Below are 14,017 nucleotides of genomic sequence, written 5' to 3'. Positions count from 1 at the left end.
ACGTCCATGAAAGGTGTGATGAATCATGTGTTCTTAATAGCAACAGTTCACTGATGGATGATGGTGTTTTGGATGACCAATCAGAAAGTACATTTCAAAATGACAATAATGAGAAACATGCTTTGATGAATCAGCTGAAAGTTACTAATGATATGGTTGTTGCAGCCTTAGTATGTTATGATGACACTCACAGGATCATTGAAGATCTTTACAGGAAGGTTCAGGTGGAAAAGAATCAAAAGGGTATGGAAGGTGATTCTTATGTTGCTGACTTGCAAATGGTCAAAGTGGCTTTGGAATCAATGAAATCTGGATATTTGTATTTACTTTCAGACAAGGATCATATTTTAAGGGTTGCTGAAGTATATGCTAATAAATTGAAAGAAAAAGAGGATGAGGTTAATAAGCTCATCAAGATGCCTAACGATACACAAGAGACATTGGAGAATACACCGATTGCTTATCAAGAAGCAAAAAATCAGATTTCGGTCACTAATCAGTTCAGGGAGCAAGAGAACCAAGGAAAGACTGAGTTTTTGTAATGTCCCCTACCTGATCTATTTCAATATACTAAAATTGATTGATATTCTTGAATTAGTTACTAACAAGTTCTTATTTATTGTCCTCATTAAATGATTAATTTCATTATTCAAAGTTCTTAATATAGATATCAAACCCTGCTACTACTTCAGTTTTAAGGGAGAAGGGTCTATGTATGTTACCAAAGCGCTTAGAGACCAAATACAATAGGTTCCCTCAAAGTTTACAGATCCAAGCCCTTACCTAACTTAGGTCTATACCCTCAAGGCTTATGTGTTGCTGATCCCCACCCTATCTTGGGACTTAACCTATTGCTTGGATTTAGACTGCCCCTCTTTGGAACATCTCATCCCCATCTTCTTAAATACTGACAGTAATAACATGAATAAAATTATAAGTATACTAACTTCTCGTGTATAATAAATATATATAAAATTAAGTATGACAGTCATACATATTGCAGTTTGTATTAATATTACTATTAAATTCTGCATAAGAACATTATCAAGCATCATATATTAAGCACATCCTCATGCATACCACCAAGAGCAAGGATGTTACTGCCTGTAACTTAATAACAGTTACTGATCTGATATGATCCATGGTGATCTCATTGGATCCTTCTGAATCCTTTCCTTTATATCTCTCAATGTGAACCTCTTCATCATGTATGCCCTTTGGCAAGAGACACACCCTTTCACCATTAGCACCCTTTGAAAGAGTGCAACTCTTCATTATTTCTGCCTTTTGAAAGGGACACAACCTTTCCTAATCAGATCTGCATTTCTTATTTAAATCAGATCTGCACTCCTGATTTTCAAATTGTCCCACTCTCAAATGAGGTTCTCTTCTCCCTTTTATGTCTCATTGTTGAGGGAGTCGCAACTTTTCCTTCCATGTCTTTTGACGATTCATTAACTAAATTAAATTTAATTATATTCTTTTATATTTTAATTTAATTTTTTTTATTCTTTTGTATTATTATTATTATTATTATTATTATTATTATTATTTCAAAGTAGGGACATTACAGTTTTTCAAGGAAATGATTAAGAAACTTGACAACATACAACAGACATATGACTTGGATAGCTGTCCCAAAAGATCAAATGGAAAAATTTTGGACCAGCCAAAACTTCAGTATGAGTTGGGAGTAAAGGATAATTTTCAGGTTGTTGTCAATTCTTTGTTTGAGGTGGATGCTGATTGGACATTTGATAATCCACTCTTTGAGTTGGATGAGAGAGTTCTTTCTGACTCCAGTGATGCGAATGGAATTGATAGCATGATTTGGGACCCAAGTACAGTTCCTAGTGATGAGATTTGGCCACAGGATTGTAGTGGATTAATTTTTACAGTTAGTACTACTGCCCACTTACTAATCAGCCTACATATGAGTTCAGATTATGATCTACAAATGAGTTGGATGGATTCTTTGGTTCAGCAGATAAGTAGTTTTTGGTTGAAGATGGAGGGTAGGTATGATTTGATCAAAGGAAATGATTTTTCAGCTACTTCCTTACTCGTGATTCCTATGTATTCAGCGGCATTTCAAGTTGTTTACTGTTGTGCTAGTTCCTTCCTAGCGCATTGACCTCAGAGTACTTGCAAACTTCAGTGCAGCTAGTTGTGGGGCTTTTTTGGTGAGTTGGGTTTGTTGGAATACTCATTTTTCTTAACTAGCATTTGGAGACAGACTGTTGATGTCATGTTGTCGATAGTTGTCTATAGGAGTAGTACTTGGATCGTGATTGACAGAGAGTTTTTTGAGGTGGTCTCTCTTGGATTACATTGGCAGAATATATATCATGGTATTGATCTTAGTGCTCTTAGAGTTTCCAAACCTATGAGAGTGGTTATGGAATATACCAGTAGCTCAGGATGGGTTGATATGTTTATTTGTATGCCTAGGATGGGTGTTATGCACTTCCATGGGAGATCATTCAAAATTGGAGAGTTGTTCAGTGTTGTTAGCTCCTTGAGATATTATCTCCTCATATTTGACAGTTTTGACAACATGATAATGTGGAATCCTGGCATTGGCATGATCAGTGCATTACTTCAGTGGGATGTTGTCGAGTGGCTTCACAATTTTGGGCAGCAGATTGGTGGAAAAACATTCTTCAGATTGATATGGGATCCAAGCAGTGACATGTTAGATGCATTAACTCCTGTGGATCTAGATATGTTGCTACACTGTGGGTATGCAGATGACTTAATCAGAGTGGCACAACGGATTTGTAGAACAGTGTTCCTGAGGATGGTTTGGGATCCTGGTATTGGTATGCAGATTCATGATTGCTTGAGGACAAGCAATCTTTAAGGAGGGAGGATTGTAATGTCCCCTTTTTGGGACATTAGGAAATCCATTAAATAATTAAGTTTAAGTTGTCTAAACATAATAACTTAAAAGACAAGTTATTTAATTATTTATTTAAGCAGACTAAAGTGACATTTTATGTCAAACGTCAAATTATAAAGTTAAGTCACTTTATTAATAGAAGGGAATTCTAAGAGATAGGTAATGGGCGAACGAAGAGTCACAAGGTTGAGCTATTTAATAATTTGGAAAGGCTCATTATGGTTATGTAATGTCCCCACTTGGGATTTCCCTTAATTTAAACCTGAGACATCCATTCTAATCACAAATTAGAATAGTAATATATTAATAAATACAATTTAATCAGAATTAAATATATTTTACTATAAAATTCTGAGATTAATTCGAATAATGGAACTTATCTTGATCAGCTTTCTGGATTTTGACAATTGAGGATATGTTATGACTGATAGAGTTAATGATACCAGCAGTTCTGAAGGTGTCATTCATTAATATGAGTATGCAATTTGTGTCTATGACTGATTTTGTAATGGCAACTGTACTGTCGTGGTTTGTGTTGTAGTTCTTTGTCACTATGCTATGTATATACTGTCATCCCTGACACCAGTCCATGTATTCATGCGATCTGGTTTACTGACTCTGTGCATATAGAACCACCCAACTAGGCAATGATGGTGGTGTTCTTCCGGTTTTCTATCCATTAGTATATATAACCACTTTATGCCAAAATGTGAATGAACAACTCAGCTCATCCCCATGCATACCACTAAGAACAAAGATATTACTGCTTGTAACATAATAACAGTTCTGATCTTATCAATCCATGGTGATGTTATTGGATGCTTTGATTCCTTTCCTTTATGTCTCTCAATGTGAAGGAGAGGTCACACCACTTCATCATGTATACCCTTTGGCAAGAGACGCGCCCTTTCACCATTAGCACCCTTTGAAAGAGTGCAACTCTTCATTATTTCTGCCCTTTGAAAGGGACACAACCTCTCATAATCAGATCTGCACTTATTATTTAAATCAGATCTGCACCTCTCATTTTCAAATTATTCCCCCTCTCAAATGAGGTTCTCTTCTCCCTTTTATATCTCATTGTTGAGGGAGTCACAACTTTTCCTTTCATGTCTTTTGACTTTTCATTAACTTAATTAATTTTTAATTAATCATATTTAATTATATTTAATTATATTATTTTATATTTTAATTTAATTTTAAATATTTTAATTTTATTATTATCATTTATTATTAAATTTTATTTCAAAGTGGGGACATTACAGGTTATGCTTGGTTTATGTTTGGAAATTGTGTCTCTTGGAGTTTTCGGCAGGTTTGAGGACGCAAACCCTCGAGCTTGGAGGCAGTGGATGGAAACCCATTGTCAGTTGGAGTTATCACTCAGGTGGCTCACTTTGTGCTTCAGGTTTTATTTACTGGTTATCCAATCTGACTATAAGTTGTGTGGCTATGATTGGATTTTTCTGTTATTGCTCTATTAAGGGATTTCAGGCTATATTCATATCTATTTTTCAGGAATTCTGTTTAAATCTGAAATTTAATGATTTTTAGTGTAATTTGGTGAATAAATTGAAATCAATTAATATCCCTAGGGGGATATTTCAAATTTGGATTGTGGAAGCTAGTAATTTAGTTAAATGAGAAACTAATCTTGATCTAAAAGTATAATTGACTAAGTACACAAGCTGAAGACAGTATCTTATACAAGACATTATGCAACAAAGTGAGTTTGCCGAAGTTAAAAATGTACAAGACACAGGTTTAACAATTTTGCACTTTAAAATGGTTCAGGGGTCATCTAGACACCAAGAGGTCAAAATTGGAATAGTTATATAGTTTGGCACTGTAATGGTTTCAATTGGAATCAAACGTGTCCACTGCAGGCTCCATGAGATTCTGAAAAGTGAGAAGTTCAAAAGTGTAGTTCAAAATTATAAGCTTTCAAAAGCCATTGGTGCTTGGGCATTTTTATTGAGTTTTGTCTATATGTACACCCATATTGGATTTATAATCTCTCGTAGTGAGTTTTAGTGAATTGAATAAAGTAGTGTGTGAATTCAGCAAGTTGTGAATTATCTTACAAGTATAAGGATATTGTTCTATCAATTGGTTTCCTTCAAAATTAAAGAAAGGCAATAAACTTGTAAGTTCAGAATGAATCTGAGGAGCTCAAAAGATTGAAATTATGCATTCTTGAAGGTAATTGGCTTTTGGTATTTTTGTACTTTGCCTTTATTGATTTTTGTGTACACCCACATTGGATTTGATTATCTCTCTTAGGGATTTTTGGTGATTTCTGTGCAGTAGAGTGTGTGAATTCAACATGTTGTAAAGTTGTTTTAAAAGTGTTAGAATATTGTTACTGTTGACTGGTGTCCTTGCAAGCTTAAGAATGGCAATAAACTTGTAAATTCATAAAGATATAGCGGAAAGAGAAGGCAAGGTTTTCTAGAGTTTTTCCAAACTATGTTTATCCAGGGTAATCTCTTGTGTTATTACTATTTTTTTTTAGTGTTTTTTCAGTTGCTTCATTTCATGCATCAGCACTTGAACAACTGATTTATAAGCACATAAAGGCTGTTTGATTCAAAGATTAAAATTTGTGCTGGTTGATTATATAGATTCAACTGTTGTTAGAATAGTTATGGTCATTGGATTTTGCGGCCTTTCTTGTCATGTGTTGACCAATTTTGCAGATTGATAACAGATAACAGAACGACCTATGCAAGAGAAAAATACAAATATATTGCTTTTTGCAATAAGAGACATCCATTAGAAAGTGGCATAGAGAAGTCATAAGCATGATCGATGAAGAAAAATTAATGCCTGACAATGAAAAAACAAGAACCATCAAATCAGAAGAAAACAAGGCAGGTATTTCTCAATCCTTTGGAAAGCTTAAGCAGTCAAAGAAGGTAATGGAAACCAGTGTTCCACGGCCATTGGGGACGGGGAGACGGGGGGACAAAGGGAAAAAGTTGCAGGGACGGGTTTCGGAGACGGGGGGACTTGGGCCTGGGGAGGGGGAAACGCGTTTCCGTGGAACACTGATGGAAACTCTTGAGAGAAAGCTAGGAATGTCAATGGAAGATTGCAATCTGTTTAAGGATATGAGAAAATGGTAGCCACAAGTCCATAAAAAGCAGCCCCAAACCAATAAACAGCTCCAACCTCCACCTTATTAACATTTGAATTTGTCACCTCACTACTCTGCAAAAATATTGATTCACACAATGGAAAGCAACAAACTTTGTAAAAAACATTGGAATATCCACCATGAATAAAGTGAAATCCCTCTATGTTTAAGAGGAAGAGGGGCAGCTCTATCTTATGATGGTGGTTAAAAATTTTATGTACTTTTTTATCAAAAAGCACAAAAGGAATAGGAACAAATAAAAAAAAAAGGTGAATAAAGAAAAAAAAAAGGAAAAACCCTAGGTGTACTAAAATGCAGAGGAACATTTAGATAGCTCAGAAAAAGAGGAAAACAAGACAGATCTGATGCCCCTCATCCTAATGTCAGTGAAAATGGTGAATTTGCATAATGGAACAGAAAAAACCCCACGGAACTACAAAGTTTTCACCACATATGGGTAACATGCAGGTGATTCAGAGCTTCACCATTCAATATTTCAAACCCTAGCATCGCAGAGTATCTAAGAAAGAGAAACATAACATCCACCTGAAATGATTTACATGATATGATAAAATTTAATTCAACAATCTGAATATTATATTTTATTAAAAGGAAGATTACCAAATTCATTTATGAGCAACAATTTGTATTCCATTAATATTGGTGAGAAAAATAAAAAGAAAATTGCATAATCAAAAAGGAGAAAAAATCTACTACCATTGGAGAGAAAATTCAAACCCTAGCACTTCTTGGAATAACTTTTTTGATTTTTCGAAAATCTTAGTCTCTCCAAAAACTTAAATCTAAAATCTAACCCTGGTTACTTCTCACTTCTGCTCTAAATTCCACAGTGGAAATTATTAAATGACAATTTTCCACTTTTTCCTCCACTCACAGGCTCAGTTACAATAACAATTTTTGCATGTCTTCATCCATGATAAAATATTTTGGCACAATTTAATAATCCACTCATTCTAAAAGAATTTCATAAACTTGAGTATGTGTAAAGATAAAAGTAACTTTATAGTAAACCCTTTTAATGACATAAATTACATGATACGAATGCTTAACTATACTTGACCAGCTTTAAATGACAACTAGTGCACTAAAACATTTGACGATAAATGTAAATCAACCAGTGCCTTATCTATTGGGCAAGAGATTGTGTACCATAAAGTCTCAGAGCTGCAGAATCAAATGTATAAACCACAATTGGTGTCAAATGCATTCTTTTGAAATGGTTTCAATGAGGAGCAACTTTGACTGGGATGATGAATAACAGGACAATATATCTAGAAAGCTTTTGCATGGCAGAGCCATGTACCCAAGTGTTACTTTTTGTCAAAGTTTTAAAATATAAACGCTAGAGTCATAAAAGGCCTCAAAATAGAGCAGTTGGAGGTGTCGACCCTATTTGAAAAAAAACAGGTAAGAGATCTCCATTCAAAGTGGAAGCCACGATTGAAATCTTGCTATATGTAGGTAATGTGTTGAGAAAAATGGCCATTGATTGTCTAAAATTGCAGTTTTCAGTTTGCACAATATAAGTGGGGAGCTGAGAATTTCTTTCACAAGAATGAGATTGGCTATGCATGGACCAACTTGGTTTGAAAATTATATTTATTCTTTGCTATGACAATATTGCCACCAACTTGTAAATGGGATGAATTTAAGAAGCAATTGTATAGTATGTGTTATGAAGAGGAGAGATTCATTAACTCGCAATATTTTAGGAAAGAACAAAGCCAAAGTGTGAAGATAATACAAGCAAGTTTTGCAAGAAAGTTGTGCAAATGAATAAAGATTTTCAATATCATGACACCTTAATAAAGTACATTGGAGGGCTGCATAATCATCTAAGAGCCCATGTTGTTGGCACATAAAACAAGTGCAGGGCAAAGTAGGGCACAGCTGGCTGTCTGAAAATGGGATAATGCAGATTTGACCAATAAAACACTTTATTCTTCAACTGGGGCAAATGTGTAGGAAATTGGAAGACAGATACCTGTGTCTGTTGCTAGAGGGTACTAACAAATTTCCAAGTTGATAAGACTTAAGTGTTCAACATGAACTTCAGAATTTTATTGTTGAGGCACACTCGAATTGATTTCAGATTGTTTCGGTCAAATGCAAAATTATGGATACCCTCCAATACTAAATAGAATGAGTTTGAGATAATCATAAAAACAATACTTTTATTGCAACCTTAGAGCAAAATAACATATATAAGTTATCTATCAACCACAGAATTAGAAGAGGTTGTGGTCTTGACATGTACATATGTTTTGCATATGGATTTCAAACAAGATTTCTACTTGTAATGTGTATCCTCTCAAGAGATAAAACTTATCATTTTTCAGTCAAGTAAAAAGGCTAGAAGCAAGTGCCCATCACAGCTTTGTTTCTTCTTTCCCCTCCTCTTCTCAAAATAAAGGCGAGGCTATGCTAGAAAAAAAAAATTTAAATCTTCAGTAGATGCTACAAGGAACATGCCACGAAATAAATTAAATTTGATTTGGTACCAAATCGGGAAAATCCTCAGGTATATGAAAATTTTTGTGCTTTTATGGCAAATAATGGTTTTTTCTTCAATTTGCATGCATGACTACCTCAATCAATGGATAGCTGTAACCATAGTCACAATTTTGACTGAACCTCAAGGATTTTCAGCAAACCTTGGACTTTTTATGATGGTCAAACCTATCAGAATGGATGTTTGGTCAACATATTCCCTATAACATTCATCCTCTCTTTTGTAGTGTAAACCTGTTTTCCAGGCCCTGCATACAACACCTCTCATTTCTAGCTCGCATCAGGTCACATTCCTTGTAAAATCATGTCAAGACATAAATCAAACTCTTGATTATTGTATTGGTGGTGCAGATATATTGGATCAGGATGTTGCTACTAACTCTAATAATAGTCATGTATTAGATGAAGATCATTGGGCAGATTTTGATTTTGAAATGTTTAAATTGTTATTGTAGAGCTTTTTTGAAGATGTTTATGTTGTCATTGTGAAGCATGATGGCCTACACCCTAGACTATAGGGACTTGAGAGCTAGCCCACTATCTAAATTGTAATGTCCCTGTTTTCGTGAGCATTAGAGTTCGAGGGATTAGCCTATTATTTGGACTCTCGTAGGCTAACATTCGGGATAGAGAGTCTCAATGGCAGTTCAGCTTCTTCGGTTCAGTCTTGGTTTCAATTCCAAGGCCTTTACAGTCAGTGTATGGGCTTAGTTGAGGGAGCAGTTGTGATATTTTTAGTCAGGGCACCTGGACACATGGGGGTTATTTAGTGTTGACCCCAACTTCTGACGACACGTCAAAAGACTGAATATTGAGGGAGATATTAATATTTTAGTGGTTAAGTTTTTTAATTGACTTATATGGATATTATAAAGTCATAAAGTGACTTTATTAAAATTATAAGCCACTTAAATATTAAAAAAGACTTTATTAAAAATTAAAAGGTCGCTTAAAATATTAAAAGTGATTTTAAATCATTTAAATGTAAAAGTGCGTCCAAGATGAATTTAAACTATTGAAAAGTGATTTAAATACATTTAATGTATTTAAAATTGCATTTGGGCGTACTTTCTTGGAATTTGTGCTTTTGGGGTTATACGGAGAAAAGGGCAATTAAAACTCAATATAGATTATTTGACATTGCTTCTATTTTGCTTTGTGGAATTCCTTGACAAGGGTTTCGGAGGTTTGGCCATTGGAGAACGGAAATTCTTCATGGATCTATGATTGTGAGGTTGTAGAAGATCAGCTGAATTATTGCAAGTGTGAAGGCTTCATTCAAGAGTCTTATTGTGCTTCAACAGAAATTCTTTATTTCAAATATTGCAGATTTTTCAATAAGGAAAGGGCAAATCAGGTTAGACGCCCCTTTTAGCTGCATATTTCATTTCAATAAGCAGTCGTATAGTTTCTAGTTGCTGGCTGTACAATTTAGGCTTGGCACGTGAGGTCCAGGAAAGGGACATTTTGACTGGGAGGCTGAAACGTCTTTCTAATTTGCAATCTAGTTGCACCATTCCCAACGCCCAGCATAATTAGGTGGATTCATCTCATTTTTGGCCTGGAGAAATTGTATTCTGGACTTGTACTTCAATTTTGGTCAGTTTCCCAGTTTTGGCTGGCAAACTCCAGAATTATTTATTTAAAATAAGCTAAGGACCTACGGGTATGTTTTATGTATTAGTTTCATTTGCAGCAGTTACTTAATGTATAATATAGATTCAATTGTTCCATATTTGGTAGCTATTCAGTTATATGGGCAATTCTTGCCTGGTGCAATTGTTATTTTTATTTAATAGTTGTTCAAAAACCTTTGAAAATCCAAAACAAATCAGCAATAGTATTTCAGGAGAGTTAGAACCAGCAGGGTTCTTACATAAATACTAAATACTGTGTGCATTGAATTATTTAATATCTCTTTTAGAATTCTTTTCATTTTTCATTTCCATGGTTATGCATCACTTTGTATGTTTCAAACCCTTTTCTAAATTCTGAAATATAGGGAACCTTTCCGTTCCTAAACCTACCAAAATTTCAAACCTTGTAACAAAAATTTAAAAACAATAACCAAGTGCTAAAACCCAACATCGTGTCTTCACCACAAGTCACAATTTTGCATTTGTAATAGGCCCTCCTCAAAACTAAACTTAGAATAAATATTCAGAAATATTTTAATAACAAAGATAATCGCAAACCTTTGTTTTAGAAGACAAAAAAAAATACCAAATGGAAAAGTAATGAGAAGCACTTGTCCAATTAATATAATAAAATTATAATTAAAGTTCTTTTATCAAAATTCATGGGGTATCATGAAGAGTTATGTCTGTGAAGAAAATAAAGTATACAAGAGAAATCAAAAGGAGAAGGAAGCATCATTGAATATATTTTATATCTAACCATTATTCCTTGTGGAGCGTGGAGCGTGGTTCAGAAACCTAAGGATGAAATCCCTCAAGGCCTGAAATTAGAGGATGAAAACCCTGCTTCAGGCAGATTTAAAGACATTTTAGTGAAGATAGATCACTGCATATTTGGGATAATTAACAGCAATTGCCAAGGATAAGTTCCCTCTTTTCTGATATATATTTTAAATATTAAATCTGAATTAAACTAAACTGTTAAAACTGCAGTTTTCTGAAGTTGATATCATATTAATAATTGACTGTTGCTACAGTTGTGAGTCAGATTTTAATATTTAAAAAAAAAAAAAGAAACATTTCAAGGGGGCATTACAGAATTGGTAATACATAATCCATAAGGAATTTGTTTAAAGGCATTCATATTGTCTTATCATTGTAAGACAGCTAAAATAAGAATTTAAAGGAGCAAAACGGTGTTTGACGAACTATATATACCGGCAAAACATTCATTTAAGCCTTTTTGAATTTACCCAACATATGTCAAATCAGAACCTTGTATATTTAATATGTGATGATTTATCGGACTCAACTGTGTAATTTAATCTTTCTAACAATATTTTCTGGCATTTGCCACAAGATCACATAGGGCACCAAGGCAGGGTGATAAGTATCACGTGCAATCTGTTCAAAAAAAAACATCATTTGCAATCATACAGTGGGATTCAAGTAAAAAAAGGAGTATGCAATTGGAATCTAAATTATAGGATCTAATGATAAATAGTAGGATCTAATGATAAATAGGAGAAAAACTCAAACACCCCTAATTCACAAATATTTTTGGGTTTAGGAGAAAACAATAAGCAGATATTCTATGATTCAGATCATCTCTGAAAGTGTTGAAACATTTATTTTTATTTTTAAAGCACGCAGCTTTACTAAATTAAAGACCTGCTCATACCGCATTGTAACTTTATATTTTGCTATTCCACTCTGATGAAGTGCGCTCATAGATATTTTGGGAGGGTCGGGGGCAATATTCAAGTTATTTTTTGCCCGAATGAAAAACCATCCGTGAATTCCACAAAGCATTCAAAGCAAGAACATTTAGGCCTAAAAATGATCGTCGAGTAAGTCTTACAATCTTTCTTTTAAAAGAATAAATCTTGAAAAGCCTTACATTATTTGAAGCGATGAAGTAATCCGCTGCGCCTTTGTGAACAGTCCTCCGCTCTGCGATGTCAGCAGCACAAACCAACATTTTCAACATTGACGGAGTAGACGCAGATTTGACCGGATCTATTAACAGCTAATTAAAGAATTCCCTTCCATTTCAATAGCTCTGAACAAGGCGAAGAGGCTGCACAACTCAGACTTCCCACAGCTCACAAATGTTGCAATGGCGTAAGATTCAGAGAATTTAAGTTTCAAAAATAATTTTTCAATGCCTATTTTAAGCACACTAAATTTTGAGCTGGGAAAGCCGTTTCAAAATGATTTAGGTATCCATAAATGCGTTTTGATGCCTCCTCCAAAGGCAAAATGCACCCACCATAGCACGGGCAATTTGCTAACAGCTAAGCCCTTAGAATCCGCGCTACATATACCAAAGTAACCAGCACAAATCCGCGGACACCATAGGTCTCGGCGTGTCTGACAAAGTCTGAAAGTTGAAAAATAATTGACCTTTTTAGGAGACCGTACAATGTGACAAACTCCGCTTTCCAGTGTTTTCCATTGCAAAAGCTAATTGCCTATAATTATACATCATTGTGGAGTGCCTTGTAAGGAAGTCCATTGATTATTGCAAACTTCATAACCATAATCTCGTCGCTCAGTTTATTATTACAAGCGGGACACCCTTGTTCTAAAGCAGTGACATCTAAACAGCAAATAGGTAGTGATGATGCATTTCACATGTTTTACATGACCAAAGTGCCACCAAGCTTCTCATGACCATCCTCCATGACCACATTCAACTTCACTAAGTTTTTCATTCACTAGAATACTTGATTGATCGTGTGAAACACCTATTAAATAGGAGGATACCGTTGGACTTTGAAGGGAAGTTGGAATTATTTATTTACAATATATAATATTAATATGTGTCAAGATTGGATCTTATAAGTATAATTGTTATAATGATTATTGGATCTTATACAATTACTGGTTCCTTTCTTCTAGTGATTTGTATATAATTTACATTTTTTTTCATTCATTTTGTTTTAGCATTTTTATTTATAAGTAGTGTTTACTATTTTGGAGTATCAATCTCTTGTTGAGTTTATGTCTTAAACTAAGTTTTTATTATATCTAGATATCTTCTAATTTCCTTTTTTTATCATTTGTAAATCTCAAAGTTAGCATGGCATGCTTGTGTTTATATGGATAAGCTATAGACTATAGTGTCCTTTAAATCTTAATTTGTGTCCTTTATAATAGGGAAAAAAATATATGCCACAAAATCCTCTAAAATTTTCTATTATAAAAACCATGGGATGTTAGTTTGGGTGTATATTAATTGAAAAGACAAGTATTTGGATGGGAGAATCTTACTTATTATGCCAAAAAGAAAACCATGTATTTTCATACCACATGAAAGTTATCTTCTCATAATTTATAATCCCAATATCTAAAAAAAAAATGTTATATATATGAAGTTTTATAAAAAAAAATATATTGGAGTCTAAGTATCCTTAAATTAGCCTCACCTTGGGTTCATTACATGGTGCCTATAGGTATTATATAATAAAATTCTTTTACAAGTGAAAGATTTGCTATAGCCATTCTTTTTAATCCTTCACATATAATTTACCACTTCAATTTTTTTGCTAAAAGAAATTAAATATCTTCCTTGAAGAGAATCGGATAATAAAACAAACACCACAAAATATCTATAAAGATGACATAAAAGATTCTTGATCATTTATTCCATAATCTAATAATTATACATGTAAGAGACAATTGCACAAAACATAAAAACACCCTGCACTATGGTAAAGGAGCTACTAAAACAAGGGACACAATGCATCAAATTTCTAACAATAGTGTTAGATATGTATTTAGAGTTGGAATTAGGTGGGATTA

At 34.0% G+C, this 14,017-nt stretch overlaps 1 protein-coding gene across 4 annotated transcripts in view; it reads right to left on the bottom strand.

The window, feature by feature from the left end:
* The window catches only part of LOC131069218 (uncharacterized), a 40,891-nt gene extending 27,983 nt beyond the window's left edge, over positions 1-12,908 (bottom strand). The window contains exon 1 of one of the 4 annotated variants that reach the window (XM_058004577.2): positions 12,111-12,908. In XM_058004577.2, the coding sequence (XP_057860560.1) occupies positions 12,111-12,200 (90 nt within the window). In that variant the 5' untranslated portion in view covers positions 12,201-12,908. The remainder of the gene's footprint in view (positions 1-12,110) is intronic. The other 3 variants (XM_058004579.2, XM_058004576.2, XM_058004578.2) reach the window with 3 other exon arrangements.
* Positions 12,909-14,017: the final 1,109 nt, after the last annotated feature.

The sequence above is a fragment of the Cryptomeria japonica genome, chromosome 6 (genome assembly GCF_030272615.1).
Source record: "Cryptomeria japonica chromosome 6, Sugi_1.0, whole genome shotgun sequence".
In the NCBI taxonomy this organism is placed as follows: Eukaryota; Viridiplantae; Streptophyta; class Pinopsida; order Cupressales; family Cupressaceae; genus Cryptomeria; species Cryptomeria japonica.
Note: the sequence above shows the minus strand (reverse complement) of the source record. Positions and strands in the feature narration are given on the sequence as shown.